Below are 11,277 nucleotides of genomic sequence, written 5' to 3' on the forward strand. Positions count from 1 at the left end.
TTCCTCTTCTTCTTCTTCTTCTTCTTCTTCTTCTTCTTCTTCTTCTTCTTCTTCTTCTTCTTCTTCTTCTTCTTCTTCTTCTTCTTCTTCTTCTCTTTTTTTGAGATAGGGTCTCTCTATGCAGCCCTGTGGGCCTGAAACTCACCCTGTAGACCAGGCTGGCGTGGAACTCATAGAGATCTACCTGCTTCTGCCTCTGAAGTGCTGGGATTAAAGGCATGGCCACTACACCAACCTTCATTGCTCCTTCCATTTACCTACAAGTAACAACTGGTGTAACTGGGCCCTTGGAGTCTCCTCCCCTTCATCGTCCATTTTTTATCCATTGCTCACTTTTTCTCGTTTTATAGAAGCTTATTACAGCAGGAGCTGTAGATTCTGTAGCAGCCACGTGAGTTGTGGCTTTAGTATGCATGTGCTGTGGTTGCTGACCCTCCTGTGGGCCATCACCCTCAGGATCTGGTTTGTTTTGACTGGCTTCTCCCCTACCCTAGGAGAAGCTTCCAACATTGCTGGGCTGGTCAGATGGGGGTGGGTTTACTTCATTAGGTCCTCGTTCCTGGAGCTGCTGCCACAGTGTTCCTTCGGAGTGAACAGGTTAGCCTAAGGTCCTGCTCTAGCTTCTCTTCTGTTGCTGTGAGAAATGCCATGACTAAAAGTGAGTTCATCAATGCTTCCCCATCACAGTACATCACTGAGTGAAGTCAGTGCAGGACCCACGGAAGAACACAGCTTACTGGCTGGCTACCAAGCTCTTTTCTTAGAGTCTAGGCCTACCTGCCTAGGCCTACACTGCCCACAGCAGGCCAGGCTCCCCTACAGCAATCAGCAATCAAAATAAATGTCCCACAGAATGCTGACAGGCCAATCTGATGGAGGTAACTCTTCAATTGAGATCCTTTCTTAGAAGACACAACACTAGATAGCTGGCTAGATTTCAGCCCCGCCTGTGCATCCATCTGGCACTCTTGCACAGTGAACAATTGGAAATAACCCTTTGGTCAGCCCCTTCGGGGTCTCACTTTTATGTAGACATCTTGCTTCCTATTCCTCGGTTGCCTTTGGCTTAGGGTCTGTCTGTTGTCACTAGGAAGTAGCTGAAACTCCATCTTCTCCCTGTTAGGGCCTGGGCTTTCCTGGCCTATGATGTGGGTAGGTTTGCTCCATCACACATTTAACTGTAAGCACATGGCATGACATTGCCCTAGCTTTGGAGGGGGAAGGGGGTTCCTGGGAGCCAGCCTTGCCATGTTGCTAGCTGTGTGTAAGTTGGTGCTGTCATGCCTATGCAGTGGCTTCGGTGTGAGGACAGAACAGCACTTTGGGGACTGCTCCTTATTGGTGGCACCAGCGTTAGCTGTTTCCGTGAGCTACCATCATGTCCTCATAATAGATGGTGTGGGTTCTCCATCCCGAATATAGAAAAACTGAGACTGCTGGGGTGTGTGTGTGTGTGTGTGTCTAAAACCTTGAAGGTGCTCAGGGCATGGTGTGGCTGCTAATAGTTCAATGCAGGGTGGCCTGCTTGCTGCTTACCCACCCAGCCCTGATGTGGTCGGTCCACATGTGCTTCAAACACATCTGGCCTCTCTGCCCACCCCATCACAGGTCAGGACATACCTCTGGATGACCCTACTTCATGGAGAGTCTTTTAGGACTAAGCATCCAACTCAATAGGCCAAGAACTTCATGGGGAATCTAACCTGTCAGAGACCTGGGCGAGGGGCTGGAACAAACTCATCATTAGAAGAGTCCCTGACTCTGTGTTGGTTCTCACAGGTAGTGGGAGTGATAGCGTGGTTGGGGGCCCAACCTCCACACAGTGTGATTGACTATGAGGAACAGAGGACCGTGGACCCCGAGCAAGCCAGGGGTGTGCTCAAGTGTGACATGTCGGATCTGTCCCTCATTGGCTGCCTGGGCTACAGTCTCCTGCTCATGGTCACGTGTACGGTGTATGCCATCAAGGCCCGAGGTGTGCCAGAGACCTTCAATGAAGCCAAGCCCATCGGCTTCACCATGTATACCACCTGCATTATCTGGCTGGCTTTCGTCCCCATCTTTTTTGGCACCGCCCAGTCCGCTGAGAAGGTAACTGGATCCCCCAGCCAGCTTCCTCTCTTCACCCCTCACTCCCTATTGAAGGTCTGGATTGTCAATCAGTGGATTGGGCCACTGATTCCGATGCCTCGTTGGAGTGACTGCAGTCAGCTGTCTCCCTTGGAACCCTGTGTCTGTCCGTCCAGCCATTCTTCTCGCCCTCTGCTCACTCGCTGTTCTTCTAGAGCTCCTCCTTTGTGCTCCCTTTTTCTCTTTTCATTTGATTTCTTCCAGTAGTTTACTCCCCTCATTAATCTGCTGGCCCAGCGCTTGGCTTTCTCTAGTCACTTATTGAGGACTATAGAGCACTTGTTTGCCTGTGACATGTTTTTGTGTGTTATCCACTCCCTTTTGAAGGCCTTGCCTATTCCCTCATTTCTATATTGAGAACGTGTTCATCCATTAGGTGTGGGCTCCTTTTCCCAAGTGACACCCGACTCCTTTTTGGTAATTTAAAAAAAATTATTTGTGTGTGTGTATCATATACATGCAGGTGCTCTTGTAGACCGGGAAAGGGCACAAGAGTCCCCCCTAGAACTGGGTTTATGGGTGGTTGTAACAGGTGGGTGGTTACGGGCAGTGTAGCTCCTAACCCATGTCCTCTACAAGAGCAGCAAAGTGCTTTTACCTGCTAAGCCATCCGTTCAGCCCCTTTCCCTTTTTTTTTTAAAGGAAAATTTAAATGTTTATGGCTTCTCTCTCTCTCTCTCTCTCTCTCTCTCTCTCTCTCTCTCTCTCTGTGTGTGTGTGTGTGTGTGTGTGTGTATGCACGCATACGTGTGCATGTGCCACAGTCCAAATTGTGTAGATTGTAAGAACATTTGGGAGTCAAACTCCGGTTTACAGACTTGATGGCAAGTGCACTTACCACTGAGCCACCTCTCAAGACTCTCTTCCTTCTTATATGTCTGCTCAGTCCCCAGCCACTCCATCTTCCCGCTCACACCAGGCCCACGCTGTGCCCGGCCTTTCTCCTACTAACTTTTCCTTTGTTCTGATTTTCGTTCACTTGACGGAAGTAACTCACCCCCAGTCTATAGGTAGTGGAGAGAGGAATGGAGGGGAAGGGAAAGGGGGAGAGGGAGAGGGAGGGAGAGAGAGAGAGAGAGAGAGAGAGAGAGAGAGAGAGAGAGAGAGAGAGAGAGAATCAGGGCTAAGTCCAGTCCTGTTCCCTCCTCCATGCTTAGATCTACATCCAAACGACCACACTGACTGTGTCCCTGAGCCTGAGCGCGTCGGTGTCCCTCGGCATGCTCTACGTGCCCAAAACCTACGTCATCCTGTTCCATCCAGAGCAGAACGTGCAGAAGCGGAAGCGCAGCCTCAAGAAGACCTCCACGATGGCGGCCCCTCCCAAGAGCGAGAACTCAGAGGACGCCAAGTAGCAAGGCTGAGTGCGGGTGCTACAGGTTGCTCCCTGCCCTTCCTTTGCTGCTCCTGGCTTCAAAGTGGATGCTGTGAAAGATCCGGAGGCCAGGACTGTGTAAAGATCATACCCAGCATGGATGGGCGTGCCTCCAGAAAGAGCTAAACCCTGATCTATGCTGGTCTTGTGCTTCCCTGGGCATGCCAGCCTCATCTGCCCGCCCTTCCTACCCACAGTAGGAAATACTCGCTTCCAGCATTCTTCCTGAAGACAGAGACTGAACTGACACCTTTTGGGCGGGCATTCAAATCCGTGGTGAATCCAGGGCTTGCCCAGGTACAATAAGGTTTATCTTGATCCAACACCACAACCTAGGGGCTGGCCAGGGTGCCCGTCAGAATGTGAAAACCCCAAGAAATCCATGATTAGAGCTGAGGGGGTTCAGTTGCCACAACAGAAAACTTGGAGGGTCTGTACTTGGGGAAATATTGTTCCCTGAGCAGAGCCCATACGAGGGCGCTGGGAACCGGGTATGGGCCTGCAGCAGAGAGAAACGATACAGGGAAGTGGGGCAGGCTTCTGTGAGGTCACTTCCCTTGTGGTCTTTTCCCCAGGGTCATCCAAAAGGTTTGGCAGTTTTTCTTTGCTGTGTGTTTTTATAGATTGCTCCAACCTGAAGAAATGCCAACACATTAGTGTTGGTAAGAGATGATAAATTATAGCTGGGCTTTAGTCAGAGGCTCCACGGATTGTCTTGTTTCTGTGCTTCATCATCATCATCATCATCATCATCATCACCATCACCATCACCATCATCATCCTCATCCTCATCCTCCTCCTCATCATCATCATCTAGCGTGAAGAACTCACTATGTAACTCTGGCTGTCCTGGAATTCACTCTGTAGACCAGGCTGGCCATGAACTCACAGAGATCTGCTGGCCTCTGCTTCCCAAGTGCTGGGATCAAAGGTGTGTGTCACTATGCCCAGCTTAATTTTTAATGATTAGGATGAGAATAAAAGCTCGCCCTCATACATTCTTGGAGCACCGACATGAAAGGTGGGAGTGAGGCACGTGGAGGAAGTTATTGGAAGGCCGTGCATGGGCTTAATTGTTTTCACTGTTCTTTGTTTTTGTTCTGTTTTTGTTCTGATTTTACAGAGATGTTTTTAGTTAGGGAACTTTCCTTTCCTTGTTTGTGTTTTAAATCATTGAGTTAAATGCTTTGATTTATTATGAATTCTCCAGTATTTAGGGTACAGAACTAGTTTTTGAAAGTGAGCTGCTCTTCAATGGACAAATGCTCCAAGCTATAATGAGTTTTGACCTTGAGATATAATACTTTATTTAGCATTTTAAAGACAACAGGCTTCTCTTTAGAATATCTGTGCTGTTTAGTGTGTCCTCCCTTGATGTGCTCCCAGTCTCCCGTGATGCAAAGCACCGCTCTGCTTACTGCTGGCCGGTCTGAGTCCTCAGAAGTGTGAAATGGAGCCGGGCTGCGGTGGCGCATGCCTTTAATCCCAGCACTTGGGAGGCAAAGGCAGGCAGATTTCTGAGTTTGAGGCCAGCCTGGTCTACAGAGTGAGTTCCAGGACAGCCAGGGCTACACAGAGAAACCCTGTCTCAAAAAACAAAAAAAAAAGAGGGGCTGGTGAGATGGCTCAGTGGGTAAGAGCACCCGACTGCTCTTCCGAAGGTCCGGAGTTCAAATCCCAGCAACCACATGGTGGCTCACAACCATCCGCAACGAGATATGACGCCCTCTTCTGGTGTGTCTGAAGACAGCTACAGTGTATACTTACATATAATAAATAAATAAATCTTTAAAAAAAAAAAGTGTGAAATGTGTTCACTTGGGAAAGCCTTGTCTATGTGACTGTTCTCATGGTGTTTTTCTCCTCTGTGGCCTCTTGTAGAGACAGTGAGCCATGGTCTGAATAAAGGCTTTCTTGCACTTACTGTTTTCTTTGTGTTTCTAATATGCAGTGTTTTGACTTCTAATTGAAAGCTTTTTCTCTTTTCTTCTCCCCCTCCCCCTCCCTTCCCCCTCCCCTTATTCTCTCCCCCTCCCCCTCCCCTCCCCCTCCCCCTCTTCATGTTCTTCTATGGTTTTCCTGGGCTTTGTTTTCCAGACTGCACTTCACAGGTTCAGCTAATGTTATTGACTAGAATCCTGGGTTCCTGGCAAAGCCCCTACTTCCTGTCCAGCCATCCTTGTCCTCTTAAGGGAATTCCTTAATACTCTAAGGCTCCCACCTTCCTCCTACAGGTCTCTCTGGAGCAGTCTATTGTTGACTTTCTCCACAGCGTGAGCAGTTTTGTATAGAGCAGTAGGTCCTCTGTCATTGGGAACTTTTCATATTTAATGTAACAATAAGGCTTCTTTCCTTCCTGTGACTTGGACAAGAGGTATTTCATCTCCTCCTGAAATTCCTCTGCTTCCCTCTTTTCTTCCTTCCTTCCTTCTTTTTCTTTTTGAGCTCATTGAGGGACTGGCAACTTCTTAAGAGTCCCCTTCATAGCTTTGCATAACCAGATAGCTGGCCAATCAAATGGAAATAAAGATTCATGGTTTTTTTCTTCAAATTTGTGAGTATTATAAGGGATTCTGCTAGTATCGGTTGTCTCCTCAGAATAAAAGCAAGACTATTCCTGAAGGCTTTATTGTATCACCGGCCCTTGAGTTAGTCCTCCTGGTATACATTAGTGGGTCCAGGAAACTCAGAGGTTTAGATTGGAGGCTTAGTCTGTTTTTATTATTAGTTCTTCTGTCCAATGTGAGTTGCTCACACCACAGGGAGGTTGTACCTTGGGTAAGGCCCACTTCCCTCACCTCTTTATAATCTTTCTTCCCATGGAAGCTGCTAAGAGGTAAGAGGTTTTTTATTATATATTAATGATGTGTTTGTACTTCCTCAACAGTGTGAAAAATGTGTCACACTTATTCTGATTTTAAGACATGCCTGCTTCTTGCAAACTTACCCTAATAATCCACCCCAAGTATTACTTTCCAGTGTATAGAGTAAATTCTAGTTAACAAATATAACACTTCCCCTTAAGTTTGACTTTAGTTTTCTGTTGCTTCTTTAGTTATCAGTTTGCAGAATTTCTTCTAAAAGTGTAATAAAATGTTCAACTGTATGCAAATATGCTTCCATTATCTGATAGTGTGAATCAACTTCAGAAATACCCGTAACTGCCCATCGTGGTGGCGCACACCTGTGTTTCCAGTGCTTGGTAAGTAGAGGCAGGAGAATCAGGAGTTTAAAGTCCAGCCTCAGCTACCTAGTTAGTTTGAGTCCAACCTGGGCTACATGAGACCCTTATCTGAAGAAACAAAGATCAATAGCAGAAGTGAAATACTCTTATTTTTCTGAATGCTTTTATTTCTAAACGTGAAAACTTCCCGAAATAGTTTCCATCTCTTGGGATTTGGAGGTAGGGCCTGTCTGAGTGTTAGATGAACAGAAATGAAATGCTGATAGCTTTTATAGTACCGTTGGCAATGAAGTGACTTCATCTAGGGAATCCAACTCCCTCTCCTGGCTTCCACACCCATCAGGCAAGTGCAAATAACCCACATAAACACGCAAGCAAAACACCTATACACATAAACAACAAACAAATAAAACAAGCTTAGGTCGGATCTATCACTTTCTAGATGGATGACCTGGGCCACGTTAATCAATTTCTCACAGCTAACACCACCAGTCTCCTTGGAGGTATCAGGTCTCTTGGAGCTGGAGTTCCAGGCAGTTTGTGAGCCATCTGATATTGTTCTGGGAGCCTGATTCCAGTCCTTGGGGAGAACAGCAAGTGCTTGTCCCCTCTGAGCTAACCTTCAGCCACCGAAAGGTCATTTGGAAAGTCGCCAGTGGACATGGAAGAAGGTGACAGGTCAGACAAGCAACCTATGATGGTCAGGGTCACGGAAGCTTAGATAAACAGGGGAAAGGAACCCAGGTGTAAAAGCAGGGCAGCTGAGAAAACCCTGTCAAAGAGGAAGACTAGAGACGTTTGAAAGGGGAGTTCCCCTCCACAGGACAGGTAGTTCCTGTGGCTATTGGTGGGAGTTCACAAAGGAGGGGAAACTTTAGCCTCCCTGGAGTAGAATGCCACAGGCACTTCTGAGGTGAATGCCCTCTGGCCAGCTCATTAGGATGAAGGGAAACTGATGGGCATATTGTTTGGGTTGGGAGCCATCTGTATGCACTGGGTGGAGCTCAGAGGTGAATGGGATGTTTGATGAGAGCTGAAGTACCGTGGCCAGCTTACAAGCTCTAATCTTGAAAAGCCCCGAGTACTGGAGTACTGGTCCTTCTGCCATGGTTAATGGAAAGAATTGCTCTTCCTAGCAATTGCCTTGAGATGAACTGGAGAAAAGCCATTCTCAGTAACTTGAAGTCAAAAATCAGGCAGAGCAGAAAGAGCACCTGAGAGAAACTTTTTTTTTTTTTTTTTTTGAGACAGGGCTTCTACATAGCCCTAGCAATTCTCAAACTCACAGAGATCCACCTGCCTCTCCTTCCCGAATGCTGGGATTAAAGGCATATGTAACACCCCAGCTGGGGCATATTGTGGATAGCCCTGGTACTGTTTGTATTTTGTTAGTTCAACTTCTCCAAGAGGGGCTGTCTGGATGAGGAGTGATTCAGGTGACTGACTCTTCTAATAAATAAGAAACCAGTCACTGGGCGAGTAGGCAGGACTTCTGGGTCGGAGAGAGGGAACGGAGAGGCAGGAGAGAGACACAAGCTTTTGGATGGGGACAGTGGGAGGACAAGGTGTAGCTACTACTGTCTCCCCAGTTTGGATGGTGGATCCACTAGGATTCACCACTGGTGGATTTAGATTTAACATGGCTTACAGGATTAGGATTCTCATTGTGCACAGCGACTGAGTTACCACTGATTCTGAACTAAGTTTGTGTGGCGTTTTCCTTCATGCGGTGGCTCAACTGGGTTCCAGAGAGAAAAGTACAGTGGCAAAGCGTAGTTTGTCGTGCACCCCAAAAGGCCATGGAAAGTTTGAAGCACGGGTCTGGTGTGGTAGCGACCTGCCAGTGGGATGGTGATCCTCTGGCCATCTTGGACTATATAGTGGCTTTTCCACAAGGCCTGGCTTACAGAGATCTTGTCTCAATGCAACCCAAGACAAAACAAAAAGGAACTTGGAAACTCTCGAAAGACTCAAGGTAAAGGCCAGGGAGGTTTTGTCTGACAAAGGATGGGATAGGGGATATGGGCAGTCCTGAAAGCAGGGGTCAGTAGCAGGAAGCATGGTGTTGCAGTCTAATGCACAGTCTGCAGGTCTAGCCACCTGAGAGTGCAGATGGAGGTGTGAGAACCCAGGAAGTGCCAAGTACCCTCCTGAAAGGCCCTTGACATGCCAAAGTGAAGATGTGTGGTGTGAATTTTCAGTCCCTCTCCAGGGGAGGCTTGCCTGAACAGGTGGGCTTAATTTGCTGAAAACTGATTTTAGGGTTTGAGAGTGCCCAAAACTTCCGGGTGTGCTCAACAACCTAGAGTCTGACTCAATACAGAATATTTTTCCTTTAGCTACTGTTTTAGGGGACAAGACCATCTAATTTCATAAACATCACTTCTACAAACCAGGAACCAGGAACTTCCCTCTTGAGATGAATTTACTGGCTCTTCCATTTTCATTGTGAAATGCATTACTACCTCACAGTAGTACAGACCCCTTCTGTCCCTTGTGGTATGGAAGAGAGTGTCCCCAGGGACTGCATGGCTATGAATGTGATTTCCACAAAACATATTGAGGGATTAATGATGAAAGACCTGCCCGCAGGGCTAGCCTGTCACAGCCTTTTGGGCCTGGGTCTGGCCATTGTCAGAGAATGTCAATGGTACCATGTTTCATTTAAAGACCCATGGAACTGTGTAATATGTTGTTCACCACTATAGGGAGCCAAGATGGCTCCCTGGCTCTCTGCCCAGCCTCGTGACACCTCAGCTCATCGCAGGCCCAGCGCAGGCGTACAACAGAGGTACGCCTCCTTGGGTGTGCAGCCATATCTCACCCCTCGTGGCCATCGGCTGTGGCCCTATCCCAGAGCCTTCCGGCTCGTGTGCAGCGTGTGGTGCATAGCATGGTTGAGTGTGATTGGTTGAAAGGATCAGATGTCAGCAGCCCTTGTGTGTATATTGAGCTGGCCTGATTTAAAAAGCGGAATCTGCTTCACCCGAACCTGGTGTACACGTTGTCCTTGTCTCTACTGGCCAGAGACATTGCGGCAAGTGGTGGCCCATACGGGGAAACTCTTGAAATCGGAAACAAGCTCAGTAAGTATAAGGTAAGGCCTTTAAAGGATCCCGGAGCAGGGATGAATTTTAAAGGATCCCAGAGCAGGGATGAATTTTAAAGGATCCCGGAGCAGGAACAAATTAACAAGGTTCTCAGTAGAGACATATCGCGATGGGCTCAGCCACATCGAAACAGAAAGCACACAAGGCGCTCACGCAACTGCTGAAGCGCAGCAGAGTAGAAATAAAAAAAGAAACCGTTCATCGGTTTATGGAGGTGGTGGAAATGGAGCTCCCTTGGTTCCTGGAGGAAGGTTTAGTTAATCTTAGTTGCTGGGCGAGGATGGGGATGGCGTTAGGAGGCCGATTCCTGGACCTCGTTGCCCTCCAGAACACTAGCTATTTGGAATCTGGTCAGGGCTGCCTCAAAGACAGAAGAGGGAAGTACACTTAGGAGTTAGAGAGGAGTACTGCTGCACTGGAGGAAGTTAAAGAAATAGCCTCACAATAGAGTAGAGGGACGGAGAAAAGGAAGAAAACAGAGAAAGAGAACAAAGGGAAAGACTCGAGTGGTAGCAGCGAGAGTGAGAAAGACACTGACTCAGAGGAGGAGCTCGAGTGGCAGCTCTCTAGAATGAGCTTGGGAAGAGGGCGACCTCCCGAGCCTTTGACTCCCCACCCCCCAACACCACTGCCATATCAGGAGCGGTCAGGAGGGTCACATCCGAGGACCATGCATGCAGAAGTTTGGAGGCAGGTTAGCCCTATTGCAGGAGCATTTCCAGTTTTCCAAGACCAACAAGAAAATAGATACCATGAGCCATTGAACTTTAAGATAGTTCAGAGATTGAAGGAGTCCGTCTCTGCTTATGGAGTCCAGGCCGCCTTCACCATCTCTCAGAGGGTTTGCAGCGTTACTGCATGACCCCCTTTGATTGGGGAAATTTGTTCAAGGCAGTCCTTTCTGGAAGCGGGTACCTGACTTGGCAGGCTGCATACATAGAGTTTGCAATTGAACAGGCCGCCGCCAACGCTGCTCTTGGCATGCCCCAGGCAGCCTGAGATTTTAACATGCTGGCTGGCCAGGGTCAATATGTAAATAATCAGACAGGATATCCCCCAGCAATTTATGATCAGATCAATGGTATAGCCATTAAGGCCTGGAAAATGCTCTCAGGGACAGGGAATTTGGGAGGAGGCCTATCCAAGGTCACCCAAGGACCACAGGAGCCATTTGCTGATTTCCTGGCTTGCATGATGGAGACAGCCGGAAGGGTGTTTCCGGATGTGGATGTCACTATGCCACTGGTGAAACAGTTAGCATATGAGCAGGCCAATAAGGCCTGTAGCGATGCCATCAGTCCTTTTAAGAGTAAGCCTCTAGAAGTTTGGATGAAGATCTGCAGGGACATACAGGGTACCCCCTTAACCAATGAGGGGCTGGCCGCAGCTATTGTACAATCACAAGGTCACCCAAGTGGCAGAGGGAACCAGAGAGCTGGAATGTGCTCCGGAATTTCTGGAGGGCACTTTCAATGCGG

At 48.0% G+C, this 11,277-nt stretch overlaps 1 protein-coding gene across 1 annotated transcript in view; it reads left to right on the forward strand.

Moving 5' to 3' along the window:
* Window positions 1-3,485, forward strand: part of Grm6 (glutamate metabotropic receptor 6) — a 13,618-nt gene extending 10,133 nt beyond the window's left edge. Inside the window, exons 9-10 of the mRNA XM_021213015.1 lie at window positions 1,780-2,091; window positions 3,288-3,485. Coding sequence (XP_021068674.1) covers window positions 1,780-2,091; window positions 3,288-3,485 — 510 coding nt within the window. The remainder of the gene's footprint in view (window positions 1-1,779; window positions 2,092-3,287) is intronic.
* Window positions 3,486-11,277: the final 7,792 nt, after the last annotated feature.

Source organism: Mus pahari, chromosome 14 (genome assembly GCF_900095145.1).
Source record: "Mus pahari chromosome 14, PAHARI_EIJ_v1.1, whole genome shotgun sequence".
NCBI classification, from domain to species: Eukaryota; Metazoa; Chordata; class Mammalia; order Rodentia; family Muridae; genus Mus; species Mus pahari.